The sequence below is a fragment of the Bufo gargarizans genome, chromosome 5 (genome assembly GCF_014858855.1).
Source record: "Bufo gargarizans isolate SCDJY-AF-19 chromosome 5, ASM1485885v1, whole genome shotgun sequence".
NCBI lineage: Eukaryota > Metazoa > Chordata > Amphibia > Anura > Bufonidae > Bufo > Bufo gargarizans.
Window position 1 is genome coordinate 134,603,723 of NC_058084.1, and position 27,451 is coordinate 134,631,173.

Here is a 27,451-nt window from a genome sequence, read left to right on the forward strand (position 1 = left end):
ACTCCAAACACTCCACACAGTTACTTTGCCCAGTCCAGCCTTCCCACAGTTACTCCAGCCACTCCAACCACTCAACCCAGTTACTCCGCTCACTCCAGTTGTAGACTACTGGTGGAGGCAAGAACACTTCACACAATATCCCCATAAATTGTAGCATTTCTAGTAATGTATTGTGCAGTTCTCAAGAGGGACTCAAAGCAAATCTGGACTTTCCTTGAACCTTGTAGAAGTACATACCAGAGGCTTGGAGTCGCTGAGCACATGGTACTGCAGGAACTGATGGAGCATGTAGAAGAGGTTGTGCTGCACCAGGGTTTTGATTACCAGCTCATATAAATAGTGCTAGAACAGAAAAATAGGGGCTGAGCACCATTTTGAGATATAAAAGAGTCATCATTCTACCAGTAGGTAATGTCATCTATATACCTCATGCCCGAGTGATGAAACTGCAGGTACCACTAATATGCATGCACATACACACCTATATAAACGGGTGTTTCAACAAGATGAAATCTCTATATCTCTGCAACCAGGAACTGTCAGTCACAAGATGGTGACCCCGCAACACAAGGCATTCTGTGTTCTTCAGTTCAGCAAGACTGAATCCACAATTGTGGTGCAGTGTGTGTTTCAATGGCGTTTTGGCATTGATCCGCCAATGCTACAGTGCATCAGTCGCTGGTACAGACAATGAGGAAACAGGTCGTTCTAGTAAAAGGAAGAGCTCAATATGATTGTGCACTTCACAGGATAAAACCTAATAACTCATTGCACAGTTTGTAACTTTGGGGTTAATTCATGTTGCCATTGTGAAATATACTACTTTGAAACCTGGTCCATCTTTTTGAAACACCCTTAAAATGATGCAATCAGATGGCCCACCGTAGACCCTAGCCACATGAACATAACCACTACAGTTCCCTGCATAGTGGCTTGCCAAGAGCAATGCTGTGGAACTGCCAGAGGGATCTCTGTCCCTTTGCCCTTGAGATTGTTGTGGGTCCCAGAGGGAATATACGCATATTTTATAAAATTATTAACTAATTTCTAAAATTAATTATAGTCCAAAACTGCGTTTACAGTTCTGCGTTCCCTTTAATTTTCACTACATGCAGTTACTGCACAGAGCCGGGTGTAAAAATACACGTCTCAGAAAGAAAAGCACAAAAGCAACCTTTGTGTGGACCTGGGGTCAGTTGAGCTCTGAAGCTTGCAGAATTGAACTTGTAGTGCTTTGTATTACTTCTAGGAATTCACTTAAAGGGAACCCGTCACCCGCTATATAGTCTAGTACCAGACCTGTTGATTTCAGCAGGTGGTCACATTTGAGCTGTCAGTCAGTCGTTTTATAGTAATGACATGCCAAACCCCGAAGAGCGCGATTAGTCTGATGAGACTTGCCAATCCTTCCTTCCCCCACCTCCTGACCATGTCAGGTTTCTTTCCTGTGACACACAGGCAGCAAAGTACAGGTAACGGGTTCCCTTTAAATCAGAAGCTTATACGCACCTGTACAGGAATCTGGAATTGGTTCAGAGAACGGATGTACTCCATGAGAACAGCTATGATGAACTTATGTGGCGCCTCCTAATCAGAAGAGAAAAATGTTAATATTGCAATCTACTCCTCACACATATTTGTCTTATTAGTGATGAAATTGAAGAAAACCACCATACACACAGCCTAATGAAAAGCGCTCTCTAGTCGTGCGAGTCTAGAGCAGTGAACACTTTCTCCTGGACATTTATTCAGTAGGTGGCGAAGTCATTTTATCATAAATAAGTGAAACTCGCATGTAATATGGATGGATTTTATTATCTGTATGCTGTTTTGCAGCTATTCATATGGATTCTATAACCGACTTATTTTTGGTTCATTTACCATTCATACCTCACATTTGTGTAGGATCAAGGGGGGCAGCAGAAAATCCCCAGATGTAGGCTTCCAAACCTGTCCAAATGCCACTTTCACACGGTCAATATTTTGCCCTTAGTTTTCGTTCATATTTGTAAGCCAAAACTAGGAGTGGGTCCTGCAGAAAAGTCTAATGGAAGGATTTCCATCTTCTGGGTTTGGAACCACTCCTGGTTTTGGCTTTCAAATACTAGAAAATACTGACCAAATTTTGACCGTGTGAATGTGGCAAATAGGTTAAGATGGGCCCAACACATGCCAATAAAGTGGCTGATGTTTAGGAAGTAGACCACGTGTCTGTATACTTCACTGTAACCGAAGAGTGGTCAGCTTTAATACAGGGGATCCTACAAAAAAAGTAAAAAATAAAAATAAAATATATTGTGGGATACAGTTGTGCATTTATACAAAGATAGAGAGATGGGTGGATATGGGATAGATACAGATCAATAAATAAATAGAATAAGCTGGCCCATACATTTTCACTGCGCGAGATACTCAAAGACAGAGGCTAGGCTGCGACGTATCTCGGTATTACTTTCACGTAAGTTTACTCACTTTCAAGTTTGTAAAGACCGACAATACGTGGGTGTACATATCGGACTGATCTATGACAGCTTGTCCTCGCACGGGTCTCTTCACAAGTGCGTTACTTCTCCCCTGACTGCTCTCCACAGCCTGCAGCATAGAAATCAGTTTAACTAAACCTTGATAGATATCCAATAAACAATGCAATAGTCCAATGGTATCCAGCAGATCAGAAGGAAAGAAAGAACGTTTTCCTTAATCCAACTCACCAATGTGTAGCTGTGCTCAGCCTCCAGATATTTCTTGTATTCGCTGTTGAGCTTATCGAAGACGGTGGCAATGACAGGCAGGGGCGCTCTATCCTTCTCTGATAAAACTGAAGAACACAGCCCATTAGCAGAAAGCCCACCTCTGCCGGGGAGGACATTGTATGGAGGCTAGCACTTACTCTGTGAGCAAACTGATAGAATCACAGATTTACAGTCTTTGCGCTGAAGCAGGAAATCCATCAATCGACCTTTGTCTGTGAGCAAGTGAACAATCGGCTGAAGTTTGATGCGCAAGTACCAGAGGTATCCTGTGTATATACAACAAGGGGGCGAATTACAAATAAGGGATGCCCAGTCACAGGAAATACACATATACTCCATAGGACAATCAATCTTCAGTACACTGTGCTCCAGGCTGGCAAAAAATCCCATGCGGGAACTGCCTCTGGTTTGAGGACATGGCAATATGTCATCACTGGCCAAGTATCATGAAATAGCCAAGATACGTTGTGTCTGCATTTCTCCCCATTGTCAAGATCTTATCTTCATGTCATTGAATGGAAACATTCTTGTTTAAGGGTATGGCTACACTGGTCATGGCTAGGATCTCAGGTGTTCCCATAGCAATCCAACTCTTAATTGGGAGGTTCTGTCCCCAATACTCTATAGGCCTCAGTAATTGCAATTTCTATTCATGTGGCCAGTGAGCTTTTTGTACCTTGAAACTGCACAAAAAAAATAAAAAAAATTGTCTGTTTTTTCTAAAAGAGCTAATGGCTTCTAGATCCTGAAGGATGGAGCTTCCTACATATAACTTGTGGAATTTCTCTTCGCCTTCAGATTTTGGATTTTCACAAAAGGAAGGAACAACAATCTCCTGTCTCTGAAAATCCAACATCACTTTTGGCAAAAAAATAAATATATCTCTAAAAAAAAAAAAAAAAAATTAAATAAAAAAAAAAAAAAAAAAAAAAAAAAAAAAGGGTCAAAACATTCTTAGGGCCTGAATCTCGCTTATCTTGCAGGCAGAGGTTACAGCAACCAGAAAAAGGCCTGACAACACCAAGTTCAGGTCCCATGCGGACACAAGTAGTCTTAAAGGTAGGTCTTTACCCATCTGCCCCTTTAAGAAATCTGATAACCCAATTTTTATTTCAAAAGACTGAACACTCAAAAAATTGGGACATAGCCCTTTGTTAATTCCTGGATGGAGAAAACTCAACACCGTCTGGATGGAAAACATTTTCTGCAGAAACCTCAGATTGATTACACCACAAGCAACATCTCCTCCAGATTTTTGAATACATTTTAGAAATTAATTTCCTTCCCGTTTGCAGACATAGTGTTAATCACTGAATCTAAAAAAAAAAAAAAAAAAAAAAAGGCTTTTAGATTTTAAATGTCAACCTCTCAGATTCCAGGCTGCTAAATGTAAAAACTTTTTTATCTGTGGATGGAACACTGGGTCCTCAGACAACAGATCCTTTACCCAGGGAAGGACCCAAGGGCTCTGTACTTAGAGAAGCTTCAGGAGGGGAAACCACAATTATTTTGGCCACAGAGGGGCTATTAGAATCACATGTGCCCTTTCTTGCCGAATCTTCTTCAATACCCTGGACATGAGTAGCAAGGGAGGAAATGCATGAGCAAAAAGAAAATCCAATTTCTGGGATAGTGCATCCACCCCCACATTTCCATTGTTGGGATTACGTGGGCAGCACGGTGGCTCAGTGGTGAGCACTGGTGCCTTGCAGCGCTGGGGTCCTAGCTTCGAATCCGACCAAGGACAACATCTGCATGGAGTTTGTATGTTCTCCCCGTGTTTGTGTGGGTTTCCTCCTGGTACTCCGGTTTCCTCCCACACTCCAAAGACATACTGATAGGGACCTTAGATTGTGAGCCCCACTGGGGACAGTTGGATGCTAATGTCTGTAAAGCGCTGCGGTATATAGTAGCGCTATATAAGTGCATGAAATAAATACATTTAAGGGAAAAGATTTTTGTTGCTGTGAGAATAACTTCTCCCCGCCTTGAAGGGACAGAAAGACACCAAGGAGGAACCGGAGCCTGTCCCTACCTGGTTGGAGGAGGGTTATCTCTCATCGTAATGCCGTCGTGGAGGATAAAACGAAATATATATCACCCCCTTTCCCCATATTAAAAACAAACAAAAAATAAAGATCATTAGCTCCGCCATGTCCCAAAACACCCAAACTTAAAATATAGACATATTTATCCCATTTTCGCTGCTTCACTTCCCAAGAAAAAACGAGATTTTTGTATAACTTACCAGTAAAATCTCTTTCTCGCTCTTTCCTTGGGGGACACAGAAGACCTTGGGTATAGCTCATCTCCCTAGGAGGCGTGACACTAAGTGAAAACTGTTAAGCCCCTCCTCCACAGCTATACCCTCAGCCTGGAGAGAGAGACTGACAGTTGCGTGTCCAAGTAGTGAGAAAAGGCAAAGTCCAACAAGTAGAAACAACAAGCCAACTACCCAACGGGTAAACAAAACTCGGAAACCGTGCAGAAAAAAACCAATGAATGGGTGGGTGCTGTGTCCCCCAAGGAAAGAGCGAGAAAGAGATTTTACTGGTAAGTTATACAAAAATCTCGTTTTCTCGCCCAATTTCCTTGGGGGACACAGAAGACCTTGGGACGTTCAAAAGCAGTCCAAGAGGGGAGGGACCACAGCACCAAGGCGAAGCACCCGAAGGCAGCAAGGAAATGCCGCCTGCAAAACCAGGCGGCCCAAGGCAGCAGCCGCCGAAGCCAGAGTACGCACTCTGGAGAACCTGGTAAGGAGTGCAAGGAAGACCGTGGCCACCCTGCACAATGGCATGGCCGAAGCCCGATGCCTCCGGCCGAGGAGGCACTAACCGCTCCGGTGAAATGAACGGTGACACCAAAAACAAACCCCTGACTTTGATGCAGCAATCTCAGCAACAGCCAGTTGGTTAAAGCGGAGGAAAGCACCCAGGAGCCGTCAACCTTAGCGCGGACCTCCCGGAACACAAGAGACCGAGCGTCGACAAGAGTCGGAGAAGTCCAAGCAAAAAAACCGCAGACACTGCAAGTAACAGAGTCCCAGTCGCAGGACCAGGCCAGACTGGAGAAGACAGAATCATGGGAAGAGAAAGGCCGAGTGGGGGAATGCCCAGCTTCCTAAAGAACCCCAGGTAAGATCCGAAATCAGACAACAGAACCTGGACGAAGCACGGCCGGGAGCGAACACTAGCGTGCTCGCTGGACTCGTCTGGGCAGGCGGGAGGAAACCCAATGCGAGCAGGCGCAGATCAGTGGCACGGGCAAAAAGGTTGGTAAAACTGGTCCCGTCGGCCCCCCGAGCAACGCCGTCCCGTATCCACAGGAGTGGGGGAGCAGAAGGACAAACGGAAGGAACCGAAAGCGACCCGGCCAGCATCCAACAGACGCCAGGACAAGGCAGGCTAAAGTCCCTGTCATTATACACCACAGGAAGGTGTTCTACAGTCCCGGAGTGGGGACTTGAAGGGCAATCTTGACAGAAGTAGTCCCGCCAGGTTACCGAGAAGGTAAGTCCAAGCAGGACCATTGCCCAGAATGGAAAAAATAACCTGCACCCAGCGGGAGGACAGAATGCAGCAACCCGGTAAACAGGCACACAGCCAGTACCGCCAGTGTGAACAATGGAGACAGCATGAGGCCATAAGGAACACCGGAACCATCCATATGAACAACCATGTTCTCCCCAGAGGGGAGGGCCGCGAAGGAACAGCCCCTAAAGCCTGGCCGGGGCAGAAGCCACATCGGAGTAAAACCGTCTCAGCGGAAGCCAAAACAGAGTAGTCGAGAAAAAAAAAACAGCAGAGAAGACGGATGACACCCTCCAACCGAAAGGAGGAGTGGGCAACAGGGAAGCCATAGGACCGCTCAAAAGCAGAACTCTGCTACTCCGAGATGTCCGGCTCACCAATTCGCTGAAGGCGAATACCCTAATGAACCGAAAGTGGAGGTCCCTGGGACCTGGGTAATCGAGCACCCAAGAGAAGTTGGGCGACCCGCTCGAAAAGAGCGGCTAGAACCCGGTAGCAAAACAAACTGAAGCACGGAGGGTGCAACAGGAAGAACTCATACCAAAACGCATCCAAGGAGGAGGAAAGGCAATAGGCGAGGGAACCGCAATCCCGCCAGAGCCAACGTAGACTTCGAGGGACGCTGGAGAAAGCACTCTCGACCATGTGACCGCTTGCGCTGGGAAGCAATGCCACAGGGGAACTAATGGGTACGCATCTAGGAACCACGAACACTCCCCAGGCGGAAGGGCCAATGAACATGGTGGACCGTCACAACGGAAACACAATATACCCTCCGAACAGAGAATGGATACCACCCAGCTCGCTGCAGTAGAGAGCAAATAGAGCCCGACCAGGTCAGGTGAACAGAAAGATCTCATCAGAGAAGAGTGCCAGGCTGGCGGCAATCATCGTATCCCAAGAGAAAAACGGTATGTCGCAGGAAAAATGGAGGCATACGTACAAGCAGCCCCGTAAGCAGTGAGAAAGCCAACCCACCTACGGAGGGAGAAGGCATACACGGCCCAACAACGCACAGAGTGCACAAGAGCGTCCGCCCACTGCAAAATAGTCACTCAGCGAAGAGGGCCAGCCACAGAGTCCCACAGAATCCACGGAAGTGCAAAGTGCAACCGGAAGGGGGGGATATACACAAGACTAGTATGGCATGCGATGGAACGCAAGCAGTCCGCCCAGAAGAGAGGGAAATGTACTTGGCAAAAAATTGCAGACAGCAAGCGTGCAAAGCCCGCCCCACAAGGGGGTGATGCCCAAGACCAGTACCTACTTCAGAGAAGTAGGTCATACCATATCCCGCCCAAAAGAGGGCCATGCACATGGCCACACAGCATCCAGCAGGACGTCCACCTAGTGAAATGGGGCCGCACAGGAAACCGGAGTGGACTGCCTGTGCATACCGGCCGCGGAAGCCACCCCGCGGACCGGCGAGTCAGGGAGCCCGGGTGGAGCGACGGAATGCGGCCCAGTAGGCCCGAAGCCTGGGCCAAAATTTGCGGCGCCCGGCCGACCGAATTCGTCGACGGCCGGCCGGCAACGGTGGAGCATCGTGCTCAAGCCAAACGCCGGCCGCGGGAGTCTACCCCGCAGGCCAGAACAGTCGGGGGCCGAAGGAGCGCCGGAGGTGCGGCCCAGGAGGCCGGAAGGAGCGCTGCAGGTGCGGCCCTGCTGGAGGTGCGGCCCAGCAGGCCGGGAAGGAGCGCTGCAGGTGCGGCCCAGCAGGCCGGGAAGGAGCGCTGCAGGTGCGGCCCCGCATCGGTAAGGGGATGGTGGGACCCCGAGACTGGGTGCCTGTGCAGATGAGAGTACAGCGTTCCCAGGAGGGACGCTGATAGGTGAAGGGAGGCGATGTGGCTGCCTATTTGCAGCATTCTGCAGCTAGCGTGGGGGCTGCAATGTCCCATGAAGGCCAGGAAGGGAGGAGAGGGAGCAGGGAGTAGAATGTCGCCCCGCAGCACCCCAGGGGCCAGCCTAGGTTCAGTAGTGACAGAAGGGTCCAGAGGCCCAGTATGGGGGCCAGGCACGCAGGAGACCATTGGGTGGGGGGTGGGGGACGTAGGGCTGGAGAAGCCACTCTCTTACCACAGCCGTCTTCACCCTCGGTCCATTCCAGCAGGGTCGCCCCTTCAGCTACTGGCACCGTAGTGGCAGGACGCTGGAAGAGGGACTTGGCGTGTGGGCGACCCTTGCGCTGGCGGGATGTAGGGGAGCTGGGCTGCCCTGATCCACCTTGCCTTCTGTGGGGGAGGCAGCAGAGCGGGTGACCGGCACTGGCGCAGCTCAACCCCGGGAGAAACAGAGAGGTCTAGTGCGTCTCTGTTGTCCCTGATGATCTGGAACAAAAAGAAAAGAAAAAAAGTAAAAATCAAAATTTAAACAAGGAGAAAACAGCCCTGCAGTAGCAGGGAGTGTCTTGCCTCCTTGGACACTAAGCAAAAACTGGCAGTCTCTCTCTCCAGGCTGAGGGTATAGCTGTGGAGGAGGGGCTTAACAGTTTTCACTTAGTGTCACGCCTCCTAGGGAGATGAGCTATACCCAAGGTCTTCTGTGTCCCCCAAGGAAATTGGGCGAGAAAAATTGATTAAAAAGTGATCAAAAAGTCATACACACTCACTACAGATCGTCCTGCTAAAGATAAGCGCTCATGCAGCTCCATAGAGAGGACTATAAAAAGTTATAGGGGTCAGAATTTGGCAATGTATAGTTTTCTTTTTTTTTTTATTTGGATTTTTTTTCCAGCCTCCCACAACATCATATGCAATATAAAATGGTGCCGATAGAAAGTACAACTTGTCCTGAAAAAACATACCCGTATGAAGTCTTTTTTTTTTTAACAGTAAAAAAAAAAAAAAAAATTGAAAAAATGTATGGCGCTGGGAAGGCAGGGAGTAAAAAACGGTAAATCACTTGGTCCCTAAGGGGTTAACAATGTAGAAAATTTTCAAGATATTCAAAGAACATGGAAAATGGAGTCCTACCTTCACTAGCACTTATGATGATGTCTGGCTGAAAAACAATCCAGGAAGAGGAATCTGTTCCAATGGTTAAGAACATGTTCAACAACATATCCAGATAATTCTACACAATGCAGTAAAGCAGAGATTTACCTTACAGCTCCAGGGCCCTAATGCTGAATATACCACAAGGCCCCAATTACCATGTACCATTTATAACCCTGGTGTCTTCTTACGTAGCAGTGACCATTGGGCCTTCACAGGCACCAGGGCCAAGGAACAACTGCTACCTCTGCACCTCAACAGCTAACCCCACATCCCCAGCAGTAGATTTGTTTTTTTACTTTTTCTTGTCAAATCAACAAAAAACATAAGATGTAAGTATGTATAATAGAATGTGTGTGTTAAAGGGGTTGCGTCCTCACAAACTATGAGGGCATATCGCTAGGATATGCCCATATTGTCTTATAGGTGTGGGTCCCACCGCTGGGTCCCGCACCTATATCGAGAAAGGAGCCCTGAAAGTGGTGGAGAGGGCACGACGCATGCGCAGCCGCCCTTCATTCATTTTTCTATGGGGCCACCCAAAATTGTCAAGCACTGTCTGGGCTATTTCCATCTGGCCCATATAAGAGAACGGGAGCGGTGGACTTTCATGCGCGGTGCGCTCCCATTCACTTCTATGGGGAGCGCGCTTGCTGGTGGTTGGACCGGAGACCTCTAGCCACCACCTTGCGGGGCTCCGTTCCAGATATAGGTGTGGGTCCCATTGTCTGAGAGAAGTCAACCCCATTAATACAGAAAACAACATCCTGTCCTCTAAATGTGCAGATGTAAAGCCATACATAATAGTCTGCCAAAATTCAGCAGGGCTGGCCAACAAACTAATGCGTATAAGGGCCTACTGACTCTCCCCGGACAGCAGGTGTTGGGGGACAGAAGGGTCAAGCATGTTGGATTTCAGCATGCCTTATCCTTTTGTTCTCAGAGTGTTCAGCTGCATGTCAGAGGCATCAGGCAGCGGCTTTCACCTCTCCCTCATTCACAAGACATGCATGCTTGGCCGGGCTAACATGCTTGTGTATGGGAGAGACAGATATTGCACAGCGGCTTAAAGTAATGCCCGATAGCTTTAAAGGATACAAAGCTTGCACTGTATAGGGATCTGTCCGGCCACAGCTGATGGACCTGCAGAAAAACAATGTATGAATGTTTAAATGACATTCCTGAAAGGTGGGGCAATCGCTGGTTACAATGCTGCCACAATGTGGAAGTGGCACCGCATGGCAAATGTCAATTTTAGCCACTACTGAAACGATTGTTTTGCGGAGCTCTGGTAGCCTGCGTGCGGACGGTCCTACCTGCTATAGGTATTTGGTAAGGATGTATGGAGAGAGCAGGAAGCACTGGCTGATGCAAGGTCACTGTGCCATCAAACTCCCCACGTAAGCGGATGTCAAAGATAACAGAGGTCTGAAATACGAAGACCGCGGACACATGCTATTAAACCTCTATCAACCTCATTACTGGGTTTATTAATATATGCCATTACTTACCTCTGTATCTTGGTGATGGACAACGACCAGGTTATCAACGACATTCAGGGCAAACTTTCCTGTTCTGTTAAGTTTCAAGATGTGCATCTTTTTACATGGACCTTCTCTAAGATGGAAAATGACACAAGGTGAGGGAAGGAATTTATTAAGAGCAGCATTTCATACGCCAGTGTCCATCGGGAATGTGCTGTTCCCCTTCCACCTGACAGAGTACGGCGTCTGAATCTTCGTCTCACCTGGCCCTGTCAATCAAGTGGAGTGGCTAGGTAAGGCCGAATGCACACAGCCGTGGAACACTGACGTGAGCGGTCCGTGGTATCCCGGCCTGGCATCCTGCTGACAGCAGGAGCGCACGGTGTCATTGGTTGCTATGACGCCGTGCGCTTCATGCCGCCGCTGCACTACAGTAATACACTCTTATGCCGTGTGCATTCAGCCTAAGGAGAGCTGAGGTTTAAGAGTGCACCGAGGGGCTCGGGTGTTCCCTTGAGACCTAGAAATTGCATAATGATTAAAAAGTGTTTTTCCAATGATTGCAGCAATGGATCCAGGAGAGATGATGAAGCATGTAATTAGCATAGGCAGCCCTACCAGTTGGTGGGGGCATAAAAGGCCTGCACAGTATTATTAACCACTTAAGGACCACAGGTTTATACCCCCCTAGTGACCAGGCCCTTTTTTACAAATCGGCACTCCACAGTTTATCGCTCGGTCATGCAACTTACCATCCAAATGAATTTTACCTCCTTTTCTTCTCACGAATAGAGCTTTCATTTGGTGGTATTTCATTGCTGCTGACATTTTTACTTTTTTTTGTTATTAATCGAAATTTAAAAATTTTTTTTAAAAAAATGACATTTTTCACTTTCAGTTGTAAAATTTAGCAAAAAAAAAAACGACATCCATATATAAATTTTTCGCTAAATTTATTGTTCAACATGTCTTTGATAAAAAAAAAAAAATGGTTTGGGTAAAAGTTATAGCGTTTACAAACTATGGTACAAAAATGTGAATTTCCGCTTTTTGAAGCAGTTCTGACTTTCTGAGCACCTGTCATGTTTCCTGAGGTTCTACAATGCCCAGACAGTAGAAAAACCCCACAAATGACCCCATTTCGGAAAGTAGACACCCTAAGGTATTCGCTGATGGGCATAGTGAGTTCATAGAACTTTTTACTTTTTGTCACAAGCTAGCGGAAAATGTTGATATTTTTTTTTCTTACAAAGTCTCATATTCCACTAACTTGTGACAAAAAACAAAAACTTCCATGACCTCACTATGCCCATCACAAAATACCTTGGGGTGTCTTCTTTCCAAAATGGGGTCACTTGTGGGGTAGTTATACTGCCCTGGCAATTTAGGGGCCCATATGTGTGAGAAGAAGTTTGAAATCAAAATCTGTAAAAAAAAAATGACCAGTGAAATCCGAAAGGTGCTCTTTGGAATGTGTGCCCCTTTGCCCACCTAGGCTGCAAAAAAAAGTGTCACACATCTGGTATCGCCGTACACAGGAGAAGTTGGGCAATGTGTTTTGGGGTGTCATTTTACATATACCCATGCTGGGTGAGAGAAATATCTTGGTCAAATGCCAACTTTGTATTAAAAAAAAAAATGGCTAAAGTTGTCTTTTGACGAGATATTTCTCTCACCCAGCATGGGTATATGTAAAATGACACCCCAAAACACATTGCCCAACTTCTCCTGAGTATGGCGATACCAGATGTGTGACACTTTTTTGCAGCCTAGATGCGCAAATGGGCCCACATTCCAAAGAGCACCTTTAGGATTTCACCGGCCATTTTTTACAGATTTCGATTTCAAACTACTTCGCACACATTAGGGCCCCTAGAATGCCAGGGCAGTATAACTACCCCACAAGTGACCCCATTTTGGAAAGAAGACACCCTAAGGTATTTCGTGAGGGGTATGGTGAGTTTATGGAATTTTTTATTTTTTGTCACAAGTTAGTGGAATATGAGACTTTGTAAGAAAAAAAAACGAAAAAAAAAAACCCATCAGTTTCCGCTAACTTGGGACAAAAAATAAAAAATTCTAGGAACTCGCCATGCCCCTCACGGAATACCTTGGGGTGTCTTCTTTCCAAAATGGGGTCCCTTGTGGGGTAGTTATAACTTGGGCCAAAAAAATTTCTGAATGGAGCCTTACAGGGGGGGTGATCAATGACAGGGGGGTGATCACCCCATATACACTCCCTGATCACTCACTCCCCTGTCACTGATCACCCCTCTGAAAGGCTCCATTCAGACGTCCATATGTTTTTTACGGATCCACGGATACATGGATCGGATACGCAAAACACATACGGACGTCTGAATGGAGCCTTACAGGGGGTGATCGATGACAGGGGGGTGATCATGGAGTGTATATGGGGTGATCACCCCCCTGTAAGGCTCCATTCAGACGTCCATATGCGTTTTGCAGATCCGATCCATGGATGCGTGGATCCATAAAACACATACAGACGTCTGAATGGAGCCTTACAGGGGGTGATCATCCCATATAGACTCCCTGATCACCCCCTCTAAGGCTCCATTCAGACGTCCGTATGCGTTTTGCGGATCCGATCCATGGATGCGTGGATGCGTAAAACACATACGGGCGTCTGAATGGAGCCTTACAGGGGGGTGATCAGGGAGTCTATATGGAGTGATCAAGGGTTCTTAAGGGGTTAATAAGTGACAGGGGGGGGGGGGGTGTAGTGTAGTGTAGTGTAGTGGTGTTTTGTGGTACTTTACTGAGCTACCTGTGTCCTCTGGTGGTCGATCCACAAAAGGGACCACCAGAGGACTAGGTTGCAGGTATATTAGACGCTGTTATCAAAACAGCGTCTAATATACCTGTTAGGGGTTAAAAAAATCAGATCTCCAGCCTGCCAGCGAGCGATTGCCGCTGGCAGGCTGGAGATCCACTCGTTTACCCCCCGCTCCTGTGAACGCGCGCGCAGGAAATCTCGGCTCGCGCGAGATGACGCCAATCGGCGTTAGTGTGACCTGGGAGAGCCGCCGCAATGACGCCTTTCGGCGTTAGCGTGGCGGCAAGCGGTTAAAGGATATGTCCACACTGTTGGATACTTTTTCACGGTATTATCTACCCAATCTATTTAGCTTGCTAAATATATCAATCATACTCCAGAGCAGCAGTCATAGTTCTGTCTGAACGGTAAGTCACCTGAGTAAGGCTACTTTCACACTCACGTTTTGGGCGGATCCTTTATGGATCTGTAAAAACGGATCCGTTACAATAACACAGCCGTCTGCATCAGTCATGAACGGATCCGTTTGCATTATCTATAACATAGCCAAGACGGATCAGTCATGAACTCCATTGAAAGTCAATGGGAGACGGATCAGTTTTCTATTTTGCCAGATTGTGTCAGAGAAAACTGATCCGTCCCCATTGACTTACATTGTGTGCCAGGCAGCGTTTTGGTGTCCACCTCCAGAGCGGAGTAGAGACTGATCGGAGGTAAACTGATGCATTCTGAGCGTATACTTTTCCATTCAGAATGCATTAGGGCAAAACTGATCTGTTTTGGAACGCTTGTGAGAGCCTGAACGGATCTCACAAACTGAAACCAAAACCAGAGAGTGAAAGTAGCCTAAACTGTATGCAGTGATTCAGCTGTCAATTAAAAGGGTTTTCCGGGGCTTATATACAGATGACCTATCCTCTGGATAGGTCATCAGTATCTGATTTGTGAGGGTCCAACACTCTGCTGATCAGCTGTTTGAGAAGGCAGCGGCGCTCGTAGTAGCCATGCGGTCTTCTCTCAGCTTTCCTTAGTCCAAGTGACGTCACGTTCATCGGTCACAAAAGTGAATGGTGTTGAGCTGCCATACCAAGCACAGCCGATATACAATGTATGGCTATGTGCTTGGAGAGCAGGAAGAAGGGCGCTGCCTTCTCACACAGCTGAACAGTGGGGGTCCTTGGTGTCAGACCCCCATGATCAGATCCTGATGACCCATCTAGGAGGATAGGTCATTAGTACATAAGTTACAGGGAGGAACAGAAGTATTTGAACACCCTGTGATTTTGCAAGTTCTCCCACTTAGAGAGCATAGAGGGGTCTGAAATTCACATTGTAGGTGCATTCCCACTCAGAGACAGAATAAAAATAAAAAAAAATTCAGGAAATCACATTGTATGATTTTTTAAGAATTTGTCTTGCACTGCTGAACATAAGTATTTGAACACCTGAGAAAATCAGTGTTAATATTTGGTACAGAAGCCTTTGTTTGCAATTACAGAGGTCAAACGTTTCTTGACCAGGTTTGCACACACTGCAACAGGGATTTTGGCCTACTCCTCCATACGGATCTCCTCTAGATCTGTCAGGTTTCGGGGCTGTCACTGAGCAACACAGAGTTTAAGCTCCCTCCAAAGATGTTCTATTAGATTTAGGTCTGGCGACTGGTTAGGCCACTCCAGAACCTTCATATGCTTCTTACAGAGCCACTGCTTGGTTATCCTGGCTGTGTGCTTTGAGTCGTTGTCATGTTGGAAGACCCAGCCACGACCCATCTTCAATGCTCTGACTGAAGGAAGCAGGTTGTTGCTCAAAATCTCACAATAAATGGCCCTATTCATTCTCTCCTTAATACAGTGCAGTCATCCTGTCCCCTTCACAGAAAGTCACCCCCAAAGCATGATATTACCACCCGATGCTTCACAGTAGGGATGGTGTTCTTGGGATGCAACTCATCCTTTTTCCTCCAAACACGACGAGTTAAGTTTAGACCAAAAAGTTCTACTTTGGTCTTATCTGACCACATGACTTTCTCCCATGCTTCCTCTGGATCATCCACATGGTCATTTGCAAACTTCAGACGGGCCTGGACATGTGATGACTTGAGCAGGGGAACCTTCCGTGCAATGCATGATTTAAAACCATGACATCGTAGTGTTCTTCCGACAGTGACCTTTAAAATTGTGGTCCCAGCTCTCTTCATGTTACTGACCAGCTCCTCCCTTGTAGTTCTGGGCCGATTCCTCACCTTTCTTATCAGTGATACCCCACGAGGTGAGATCTTGCATGGAACCTCAGTCCGAAGGAAAATGACAGTCGTCTTTAGCCTCATTTTCTAACAATTGATCTATTTTCACCAAGCTGCTTCGCAATTGCCCTGTAGCCCTTTTCAGCCTTGTGGACGTCCACAATTTTGTCTCTGGTGTCTTTTGACAGCTCTTTGGTCTTGCCCATGGTAGTAGTTGGCGTCTGACTGACTGTGGGGTGGACAGGGGTCTTTAAAGAGCTCAGACAGGTGCTACTAAGTTTGATTAATGAGTGGAGTAGAGGTGGACTTTAAAAGGCACAGTAACAGGTCTTTGAGAGCCAGAATTCTTGCTGTTTCTCAGGTGTTCAAATACTTATGTTCAGCAGTGCAAGACAAATTCTTTAAAAATCATAGAATGTGATTTCCTGAATTATTATTTTTTTATTCCGTCTCTCAGAGTGGGAATGCACCTACAATCTGAATTTCAGACCCCTCCATGATTTCTAAGTGGGAGAACTTGCAAAATAGCAGGGTGTTCAAATATTTCTGTTCCTCACTGTATATAGTATATAAGGTTGTAAACAAACAGAACACATGTTACAAGGAGAGACGGGTAGCAGAGCTGAATATACAAGATGATTACCGAGGTAAGTGGTAGAGGACGACCTCAGCTCCTGGGCTGCTAGTGGCTTTTGCATGATGTCTTAAGAACAGAACATAAAGTTGTCCATATCTGAAAATATGAAAAACAGCAAATAATAAGCATGAGCTGTATGCCAAAAATACCAATATAGGCACAACACTATCCAAGATAAACAAATCTATAGTCCGTGATCAGACTGCCCCCATACAATATACCGTCTCCTTGTGGCTGCCCCCATACAATATAACGTCTCCTTGTGGCTGTCCCCATACAATATAACGTCTCCCTGTGGCTGTCCCCATACAGTATTACGTCTCCCTGTGGCTGTCCCCATACAGTATTACGTCTCCCTGTGGCTGTCCCCATACAGTATAGAGTCTCCCTGTGGCTGTCCCCATACAGTATAGAGTCTCCTTGTGGCTGTCCCCATACAATATAACGTCTCCCTGTGGCTGTCCCTACACAACATAATGTCACCTTGTGTTTTTTTTCTTTTAAATGGGTATTTATCGTTATCGCAATAAATTTCTTAATATCGTTATCGTCTGAATATTTTTGATATCGCCTAACCCTATGTTATACTCTGGAAAAACAATTTAAGAAAACTTGCTATGGGGATTTTGAGGATGATAATACTGATCTGACAGGCAACATTTGTCTGATTTAGTCAGAAATAATATTACACCTAATGCTTTATCAAATGGGCTCCTAAAAACTGTGCCAAAACAAGGGACACGTACAGCAATGCAAGCCTAGTAACATATAGGCCCCCCTGTCTTAGGGCTGATTCACCATGGTGGACCCCGGAAACACAGTCCAGTGTCGGCTGCATTTCCTATGATGATGTGAATACAGTACAATAGACTAGCAATTACATATGAACTGGCCATATAATAAAACACGATGATGTAGTGAGTTGGCCGGGAGATGCAGCCAACACACGGGCCGTGTTCCCAGGCCGACCATGGTCGAGTGAATCAGCCATTATACTCACGTTGTACATTGCACACCTTCTATCATTTACTTAACACTCACATAGTTGCCATTGCTATATCTCTCTCAGAAATCTTTGCCATCTTGACTGTAGACGCTGGCAGCTCTACCTCAAACTTCCCCATTTTTGCCATTGTTCCACTCTATGAAAAGCCGAAAAATAAAATCATTTCAACTGAGACTTATTACATTGTATGGTTGTTACATTCAGAGTTCAATATACCAACGGCTAAGGCCTCTTTCACACTTGCGTTGTCCGGATCCGGCGTGTACTCCACTTGCCGGAATTACACGCCGGATCCGGAGAAACGCAAGTGTACTGAAAGCATTTGAAGACGGATCCGTCTTCAAAATGCTTTCAGTGTTACTATGGCACCCAGGACGCTATTAAAGTCCTGGTTGCCATAGTAGGAGTGGGGAGCGGGGGAGCGGTATACTTACCATCCGTGCAGCTCCCGGGGCGCTCCAGAATGACGTCAGAGCGCCCCATGCGCATGGATGACGTGTCCATGCGATCACGTGATCCATGCGCTTGGGGCGCCCTGACGTCACTCTGGAGCGCCCCGGGAGCCGCACGGACGGTAAGTATGCTGCTCCCCGCTCCCCACTACACTTTACCATGGCTGAACAGGACTTTAGCGTCCCGGCAGCCATGGTAACCATTGAGAAAAAGCTAAACGTCGCATCCGGCAATGCGCCGAAACGACGTTTAGCTTAAGGCCGGATCCGGATCAATGCCTTTCAATGGGCATTCATTCCGGATCCGGCCTTGCGGCAAGTGTTCCGGATTTTTGGCCGGAGCAAAAAGCGCAGCATGCTGCGCTATTTGCTGCGGCCAAAAAACGTTCCGTTCCGGAACGGAAGACATCCTGATGCATCCTGAAGGACGGACTGTCCATTCAGAATGCATTAGGAAAATCCTGATCAGTATTCTTCCGGCATAGAGCCCTGACGACGGAACTCTATGCCGGAAGACTATAACGCAGATGTGAAAGAGCCCTAAATGTTAAAGGGGATAAGTCATCAGAAATTATCTAGTTTAAATCAAGTTTTTATGTTCAACATATTTTTTATGATTTATTTTTTTTATTTTCCATGTTGCTATCTATATTTAAAAATAATCCTAAAATCCTGCTGTCTTTGCACTGACCCCCTAGCCTCACAATTGGCTGAAAATTTCTGTTTTGGAAAGATCACTTCTCAGCAGTCATCTCATTATTATCACAGGTAGAAGTACATTCAAAAGTACTGCCTATAAAACCTCCCTCATTCACACAGGGCATGTCTATGGGTTCCTGTGGTTCACGTGGCTGCTGTAAGGTATCTCTATAAACGTTGTTAGTAGCTCTGCCACCTCAGCCACCCCTATAATCATGCACAGAAAACTGAACAAAAAAATAAAAATCTATTAATTTATCAGCATCTGGTTTTTGTAAATAGAAATCATATAGAGATGATACATTCCCTTTAAAGTGCTTTCTAATTTACTTACAAAAAAGAAAGAAAAAAAAAAAAAAAGCTCAAATTCCAGGGACCATCAATGATGGACGGGCATCATGTATTCAATGTCACGCCCAGCAGCAACTATTACTGGTGGGCAGTAGATCGCGATTCCATGACGTGAACACATTACCATAAAATGTTTCAATATTCTAGGACACAGCAAACCAACAATGTAAGTCAGGCCCAGGGGAACTATTCTGGTTTACAGGTCAATTTTAAACTTTGCTCATTCTTTAATTTTTGTCAGCAGGCTACTTTCACACCTGCGCTTTCCCTTTCCGCTATTGAGATCCGTCATAGGATCTCAATAATGGGGGGAGAAAAACCACTTCCGTTTTGTCCCCATTCATTGGCAATGGGGACAAAACTGAACTGAAGGGAACGGAGTGCACCAGAATGCATTCCATTTCATTGTGTTCCCATGATGCACTCAAAAGCACTGCAAGCAGTGTATTTGAGTGCTTCCTGGGATGTGGAGCAAGACGGATAGTCAATAATGCCGGATCAGTTTTCTCGGACACAAACGAAAACGGATTTTTAGAGACAATGCAACCGGATCCGTTCATAACGGATGCAGATGGTTGTATTTATCATGACTGAAAAGTTTCTGCAGATCTATGACGGATTCAGCAAAAACGTAGATGTGAAAGTAGCCATACAGATGCTAGTGCACGCATGCCGCCGGAGGTCTGCTCCGGCCCCACTGACTATACTGGGGGCGAGCCGGAGTTCCGGCGGTAGCACAGCAAACACGCTGAGAGGCGGTCGGAATAAAACTACGACATGTCGCACCTCTGGCGGCACGCATCCACTAGTGGCAGCACGGATCCGGCAGGCTGTTCACCCGCCAGAATGGCTTGCCGGAGAAGGCTGCCGCTAGTGTGAAAGTAGCCTTAGGACAGTGTTCCCCAACTACAGTGCTCAGGGACCACCTGCCAGTCATGATTTCAGAATATCCCACAGAATGAATACCCGTGGTAAGTCCTGACACTAATTATATCACCTGCTGAATACTAAGGAAATCCTGAAGACATGACCGGCAGGTGGGCCCTGAGGACTGGAGCTGAGGGACAGTGCCTTAGGATACCCAAACCCCGTCTAGTGTCCGCTGTCTAGACAGTGTCACCAAACCTAAATGGAGGCTGACATGTGACTACAGCTGAAAGTCAGCATTTGCTGAGGCGGCTCCAGATGAGACCCTCCTACCGCATTATCTATGAATGGAGGACTGGACTGGCACCGGTCACAGACCAGGGAAACACATGAGATACGAGGGTCCAGGCTCACCCTGAAATGAAATGGCTGCAGCACATTGCAGAGGCTGGCAGTAGACAGCAGGATCACGCAACTCTCTGGGCAATACATGTACCAGTTCACATTGATATTCTGACTCTTCAAGAGCTTTACAGACCGCTTCTCTGCCAGTACCTGAAATAATCACAGTTTAATAGGACATATCAACGGTAGAAGAGGCAACAATTAGTGGAGTAATGATTGATGTGATAAGGAGAACAGACTAGCTAGAAGAGCATACATAGAAGGGTCTGGAAACATCAGTGACATAGTCAGGCCACCGGAGTATGATGTCATCTGTCTTGACATGTGAGGTAGCCGGTCTATATTTTTACTAGTCTGTAGGTCGTTCCCACACAACCATAGATATGCTTAAGCAGAACTGGTTATTTTATTATTTTAAAGGGTTCTTTGCTTTGAACCATCCCTTCTTGTTAGAAGAGCCCTTGACAATGAGGTAATCAGAAAATGTCACCCCGATAGGACCCTAAGTATCCTATCTGGTATCTGTGGAGAAACCTGGCAGTAAGTTCAATTTCCCAGCAGCGCCACCACAGGAGAAATCAAGCATTACACAGTGCCCATTAAAATCAATGAGGTGTCTGCGTAACACAGGATAGGTCCTCAGTGCGAGAGATTTGGCCAAGAGAGAAAGTTCCCAAACAGAAGACCCACTTCTCCCTCTATTAAGGAAATACCATAATAGGATATATGAAAATGGGGTTTCAAACTGGTCTACCCATTTATGGCTAGTTTCACACTAGCGCCGAAATCGTCCAGCAGGCTGTTCTAGCAGAGGAGTATATCGCATTCATCATAGCTGGAGCACCGCCAGACCCCATTGTCTACAATAGGACCGGCCCGTTTCCTGCATTAGTGCCGAGATTCGACCAGACAAATACAACTGCAAGCACTAATGCTGGAAACAGGCCAGATCCCTGCCGAGTCCCATTATAGTCAATGGGCTCCGGTGGGGAAAGGTAGCATCTGGCTATCCCAGATATGATGAAGTCAGGCAGTGAAACTAGCCCAAGTAAAACTTTCTAAAACTTTCTGCCAGGATGCAGGTTAAAAGGACTATGGCAAAGTCACCCCACCTGCAGTAGAGCAGTACAAAATGCCACAAGAGCCATACCTGATAGAACTCGATTCCTTGGTCAGTAACGAATACAATTTCTGTGGCACTGGTCCAGCAGAATCCCAGAATCTTTGCATTTTTTGCCTTGAGAAAGAAAATCAGATAAGACATTCAGCTCCAATATCTGGTTAAACACTGCGTCATCCATGTCCTTTGTAGATCCTGCTGTGGCAGCAGTATATGGTACTGGATAATGCCGTAACTGAAAACAACTAGAGGGCCTATGCATCCACTAGGGGCCACGTTATGACCAAAGCCCCCTCCCTACTTATCTACTCTTTGTCATCACGCCCAACACACTAATGTGTGTGAATATTAATATTTTCGCCCTATCCTCTTACTGGGAAGAGAAGTGCCTGGCACCTGCTTTCTCTGCTCTCTCTCTCCATAGAATACACATACACGTTTGGCCAGGTACAATCCATGGCATAGCCACGTGCAAAACATAAGAATTTGGAGGGTCATTTATTAAGACCGACGTTTTAGATGTTGGTCTTAATTAGGCCCTGCGCTGGTTCTGCCGAAGTTATGTAGAAGCGCCGACCTCTACATAACTTCGGCTGATCCGCCGCCGCTTCTAAACCTACGCCAGCTCCCTGGTTGGCGTGGATTCAGATCATTTTCCACGCCTAAAACAGACGCCTCTCCCCTTTCCACACCCACGCCATGCCCACTTCTGTAGACCTGGCGTGAGCGGGGAAAAGTCACAAATTGTGGCGCCAAATTTAGACATATTTCTGTAAGTAAATGACCCCCTTTGTTGCAGAGAGATGTAGACATATACAGTGTATAGATATATGCATATATAACATACTCTACTGTTAATGCCGAGTTCAGGCCATGTACACTGTGGGCTCAGTATGGCTACAGATATCATACAAAATATTTCACAGAAAATCACAACTGTTCTCCTCCGTGGCTACCACGAGCAGTATCTGCTGAAAACCATTTACCCTAGTAACCTATGGCTCTGACCCTTAACAAGGAAGTGCATAGAAGATGAAAAGTTGGTAGTGAGTTTCTGGCCGGCTTACCTTACACTCCTGGGAATATTCCAGCTGAGAATAATCCTGAATTACATTGATAAAATCCTGTGGATCGTAAAGAAATTAAGAAACTCAAAAGACAACTCCCATATGAAAGTGCTTTTAATATGATTTCATGGTAACATTTGTGAGATCCGTTCAGGGCTCTCACAAGCGGTCCAAAACGGATCAGTTTTGCCCTAATGCATTCTGGATAGAAAAGCATCCGCTCAGAACGCATCAGTATGCCTCCGTTCAGTCTCCATTACAAAACTCGGCCTGCGGCGCTTTGCTGTCCGCTTGACGAAACTGAGCCAAACAGATCCGTCCTGGCACAGAATGTAAGTCAATGGGGACGGATCTGTCTTGGCTATGTTACAGATAATACAAACTGATCCGTTCATGAAGGATGCATGCGGTTGTATTATTGTAACGGATCCGTTTTTGCAGATCCATGACGGATCCGCTCTAAACGCGAGTGTGAAAGTTGCCTTATTCATAATCATGGGGCCTCTACTAGTGTTTCTACACCTCGACGGGGACAGACTGAAAAACTGATGCAGAATAATAATAATAATAATATATATATATTTATTATTTTTTATCTCTCTCTACTGCAGATAATTCCAGACCGCAAGATGTGAAAGATCAGGGAACGGAGGTTACTCTAGCTTCACATCTGCCCCCAGATTCTGGTATTCTGTTCTGACTTGGTTACAGTAGGAGGAGACTGCCCTTGTTCTCCTGGGCGTCTCCTTCTCCCAGGCTGTAGCGCTGGCCAATCGCAGTGCAGAGCTCACAGCCTGGGAGAAAACAAAACCTCCCAGGCTGTGAGCTCTGCGCTGCGATTGGCCAGATCTACAACCTGGGAGAAGGAGACACCCAGGAGAACAAGGGCAGTCTCCTCCTACTATAACCAAGTCCCCTAAGTCTCCTCCTACTATAACCAAGTCCCCGAACATACCGGAGGGCATAGCAGGAGAACGGAGTGGTGCCCAGGAATAATAGTCAGTGCAGTGAGATCCCTGGGCGCCGCTGCGCAGATCATGACACTTAGTTCACAATTTTTTGCAAGATGAAAGGTCCTCTTTAAAAAACAATAGCTCAGTCCTAGAGGGCAGATACTGGAAGAAAATGTCTCCCCATATATAATACCAGTGCTGTATTCACCAGCAATATCTAGGTCACCAATCTCTAAGGTGAACTGGCTTAACTTTCTATCACAAAATAGTAAAAAAAAAACATTAAATGGGTTTTCCAAGATTCAGGATAGGTGGGGGTCTGACACCCAGGAACCCCTTTGATCAGCTGTTTTGAGAAGGCACCAGCGTTCCTGTGATCACCGCGACCTTCTCTCAGCTCACCAAGCAGATCGGTGTACACTGTATAGAATACACTTCTATGGGGCGATACCAAGAACAGCCGCTATACAGTGTACGGCACTGTTCTTGGCAAGTTGCGAGAAGGCTGTGGCGCTCATAGGTGTCGGACCCCCAACCATCAGATACTGATGACCTATCCTGAGGATAGGTCATCAGTATCAGAATCTTGGAAAACTCTTTTATTATCTTCAAATGTGTCACCCCCTTTATCGATGAACCAGAGGGATAGCACAGTATAATGAGGCGGCACCGGCAACCAGTGCGGCGGTCCTACCACCTACTGTAGTCATGGAGGAGAGTCCCAGGTATCCAGATAGTCCGCTGAAACTGGTGACGAAATCCAGGCGAGTGATAGGCACTACCCTGATACACACTGAGGGGGGGGGGGCAATATAGGACTTACTATACCTGGTCACAGAGTGCCCAACCTGCCAACCGTGACCCCGTCCTGAACTTAACCCTATTCTCAGCAACCCTGCACACATTGTTTCGCCATTAATGGTCATCAGAGGACATGGATAAACCTGGAGAGGTCCACTACGGTGTAAATAGGCTGCATATGGCAGATACTCACCACAGTCTTATTGGTCCTTTGTACAGCTAGAATTTTGTTGCCCAGAGAAAATTTAATGCACTTCACCTCGCCCTTGTCTTCCATCCTATTGAGAAAACACAGAGTGGTAATATAAGCAGTTGTGCGGAGGACTGTACACTGACATTAGACAAACACAACTCTGCTGCCCTAGGGCTGAGTGAGACCGGACCAGTGATCATGTGAGCAGACATTGTCAGTAATCTCATTAGCGCGCAGGGCGGTCAGTCTCTACAATGACATTACTATAAGGAATCCGTTATCCTTGTGTCTCCATGTAATGCAGTCACACCCCGCACACTTCATTTAACTTTCCGTGATTTAAAGTGAACCTTAAGTCCAAACGTAAAATCTGATAAACCTGGCACATGTACAGTCAGCGAAACTGGTGCCCTCCATTCCCCCCACAAAGCTTCTGTTCTGGTACCCATCAAATTCCTTTCAAGGTGGCCGCCACCATCTCAGACTTCCCATACAGGGCTCAGGAAGAGTCTAAGACACACACAGTCTTCCACTCGGATGTAGAGGCACTAATGACGCTGTGCCCATCAGAGACGTTTTCAGAACTATCGCAGTCTATGGTTCTATTCCCACATTCCTTATTTAACGTGCCGTGGCCAATAGCCCCATACTATTGAAGGGGACCGTTTTTAATGGGCATCATTCAGAAAAGCACCATTGAAAAAAAATGGCCGTAAAAAAAATAAACCGCTTTGCGGTATTAATTTTTCCAACTGTCGTGTCAATGTACCCTTACGCTTTTCCTAATGCGTTCTACAAGGGAAAAATCTGAGATGCGGTGGCCATCTTGAAAGGAAACTAATGAGGGACCTGAACAGAGACATCACGGGAGGAACAAGGGGTGTGGTATAGTAACTTGTTAGGGTTCTTTCCCACTTTTTTTCTTCCAGGACTGAGTCCCGTCCTAGGGGCTCAATACCGGAAAAGAACTGGTCAGTTTTATCCCCATGCATTCTGAATAGAGCGAAATCTGTTCAGGAGGCATCAGGATGTCTTCAGTTCAGTCACTGAACAGCGTTTTGGACAGAGGAAATGTCAGTAATGCAGTAATGCTGCAGTATTCTCTTCGTCCAAAATTCCGGATCAGTTGCCACAATGCCGGATCCGTAAAGATGGGAAAAAAAAAATACACAACGGATCAGTTTCTCCGGATGCGGATCCGTCTACATGCAGATTGCCGGATCACTCTGCCGCAAGTGTGAAAGTAGCCTTAGGCGTGTACCGTGGGGGGACTATGGTACTGATGGCCTAGGCCTTACATAGGACTGATCTGCAATACCAGGCACCACAGCCCCTCCGATTTGCATAGGGGGTGCTGGAAGTCAGACTCCCAACACTCTGATACATGAAGGTCTATCTTAGGCATCAGTATTGTAGTTGAGGAGAACCCCTTTAACTCTACCGCAGGAAGTGTTCCCCGTTATCACAACATACCTAGTAACGAACCAGCAGGTAAATTCTACCTCTGCAAAATGTTACCTGAAGGAGATGGGATTCCTGTCCTCCGGTCCCTTCACCACAACTCCAGTGGCTCCACCGGACCGTACAGCAAATACCTTCCAGAGAAGAGCGCAGACAGACATGTCATCGCATAGCCAGGGGTGCTGCGGTTTTATACTATAATAGAATTCCGCCTGCCTGCTGGTAGATGCCAGGGAAGGGAGGGGGTGGCTGACAGCTCAGAGGCCGTATACAAATGGCTCCCTCTAGTGGCGACTTTCCTGCCCAGACCCGTCCCAGAGCAGATTATAAAGCTACATTCATGGGCAGCACTATTGTTTAGGGTCCGGCTACACAGCGACAGGGACGTTATTGTAATGATAGTAAGGGGTGTCACAATGTGACAAAACAGTGGCAAAAAATCCATCCCAGTGGGATTTTTTTTGTGACTGTTGCACCGCACCATTGACTATCATTACAAAAAGGTCACATGACTCTTCTCCGACACATGTCGCCATGTAGCTGCACCCTTACGGGGTCCCACTGCTGGCAGAGGTATATTCTTATATCATGGGGAGGGCTCTCTGGCTGTTATAGGAGTAGGTTATTTTTGCACAGTATGGCGGCACGGTCTATATACACTGTATGGGTACACGATTTCAATCACTTTACAATGAGGCCAGAGATTGTGTCCATCTAGTAGTCTGCGTGCGATGCATGTTCATAATCGTACCCACCAACCCCTACCCTGACAAAATCCTGCACACACCCCCAGGAATGTATCTCCATAATCGTACCCACCAATCTCTACCCTGAAGAAATCCTGCACACACCCCCAGGAATGTATCTCCATAATCGTACCCACCAACCCCTACCCTGACAAAATCCAACCCCCCACCCCCATATTTCCAGCTTATACATTCGGGTTTTCCACTTTTTATTTGTTTGGAAATGTCAGTGATCACTGTGCCCCCCGTATGCCCCGTTTTCAAAGTCCCCGCTTAGAACCCCCTTCACCAGCGGCTCACCTGCTTATTGGCCTCATCGAAGAACACGCTGTTGACACTGGTGGCTTTCTCAAACAGGACCGGCCTGTCACTGAGCTCCAGGTAAAAGTCGTCGCCTTCCATGGCCGGTACCGGGAGCGTCACAGGCTGTGGGCTCGGTAATCACAGCGCCGCCATGCACAACCTACAGCTAATGACAGGAGCCACCGGGAAACAGACACCCCAGTGTTACCGACAGTGTCACGCCACGCCCCCGGCGCATCACATGACCGGCCTCTTCCGCGACTGTGCTGTGTCACGTGACCGCGCTGACGAGACCCTAGAAAAGCTCATGCGCTCGTCTGTGGGGCAGTCCACTTCTGCCCGTAGGGGTGGTGTGCGGTCACGTGCGCTCTGGTATCTCATATCCTCTTCTCACCAGATACTGTAGACGGAGAAGAGATTGTAAGGGCAAGTCGTGCACAAGCGTTCTGTGCTCGATAGTGTGCATAGTGTAGGTATAGTGCGTTTAAGAGGAAAGCAATCCTGAGATTTAAAATAAAAATGCTTGTTTTTTTTTTTTTGCTGTTGCAAAATCTGAGATCACGTGATATGCGTTTTTTA

At 46.7% G+C, this 27,451-nt stretch overlaps 1 protein-coding gene across 1 annotated transcript in view; it reads right to left on the bottom strand.

Moving 5' to 3' along the window:
* RMC1 (regulator of MON1-CCZ1) overlaps positions 1 to 27,132 on the bottom strand; it is a 45,999-nt gene extending 18,867 nt beyond the window's left edge. Inside the window, exons 1-17 of the mRNA XM_044294484.1 lie at positions 26,870 to 27,132; positions 25,881 to 25,957; positions 24,363 to 24,447; positions 22,416 to 22,472; positions 21,379 to 21,465; positions 20,238 to 20,378; positions 17,490 to 17,590; positions 16,455 to 16,544; positions 10,794 to 10,899; positions 10,599 to 10,710; positions 10,381 to 10,425; positions 9,262 to 9,315; positions 2,891 to 3,019; positions 2,712 to 2,818; positions 2,473 to 2,592; positions 1,510 to 1,587; positions 238 to 342 (exon numbers count right to left, since the gene is read on the bottom strand). Coding sequence (XP_044150419.1) covers positions 238 to 342; positions 1,510 to 1,587; positions 2,473 to 2,592; positions 2,712 to 2,818; positions 2,891 to 3,019; positions 9,262 to 9,315; positions 10,381 to 10,425; positions 10,599 to 10,710; positions 10,794 to 10,899; positions 16,455 to 16,544; positions 17,490 to 17,590; positions 20,238 to 20,378; positions 21,379 to 21,465; positions 22,416 to 22,472; positions 24,363 to 24,447; positions 25,881 to 25,957; positions 26,870 to 26,971 — 1,596 coding nt within the window. The 5' untranslated portion in view covers positions 26,972 to 27,132. The remainder of the gene's footprint in view (positions 1 to 237; positions 343 to 1,509; positions 1,588 to 2,472; positions 2,593 to 2,711; positions 2,819 to 2,890; positions 3,020 to 9,261; positions 9,316 to 10,380; positions 10,426 to 10,598; positions 10,711 to 10,793; positions 10,900 to 16,454; positions 16,545 to 17,489; positions 17,591 to 20,237; positions 20,379 to 21,378; positions 21,466 to 22,415; positions 22,473 to 24,362; positions 24,448 to 25,880; positions 25,958 to 26,869) is intronic.
* Positions 27,133 to 27,451: the final 319 nt, after the last annotated feature.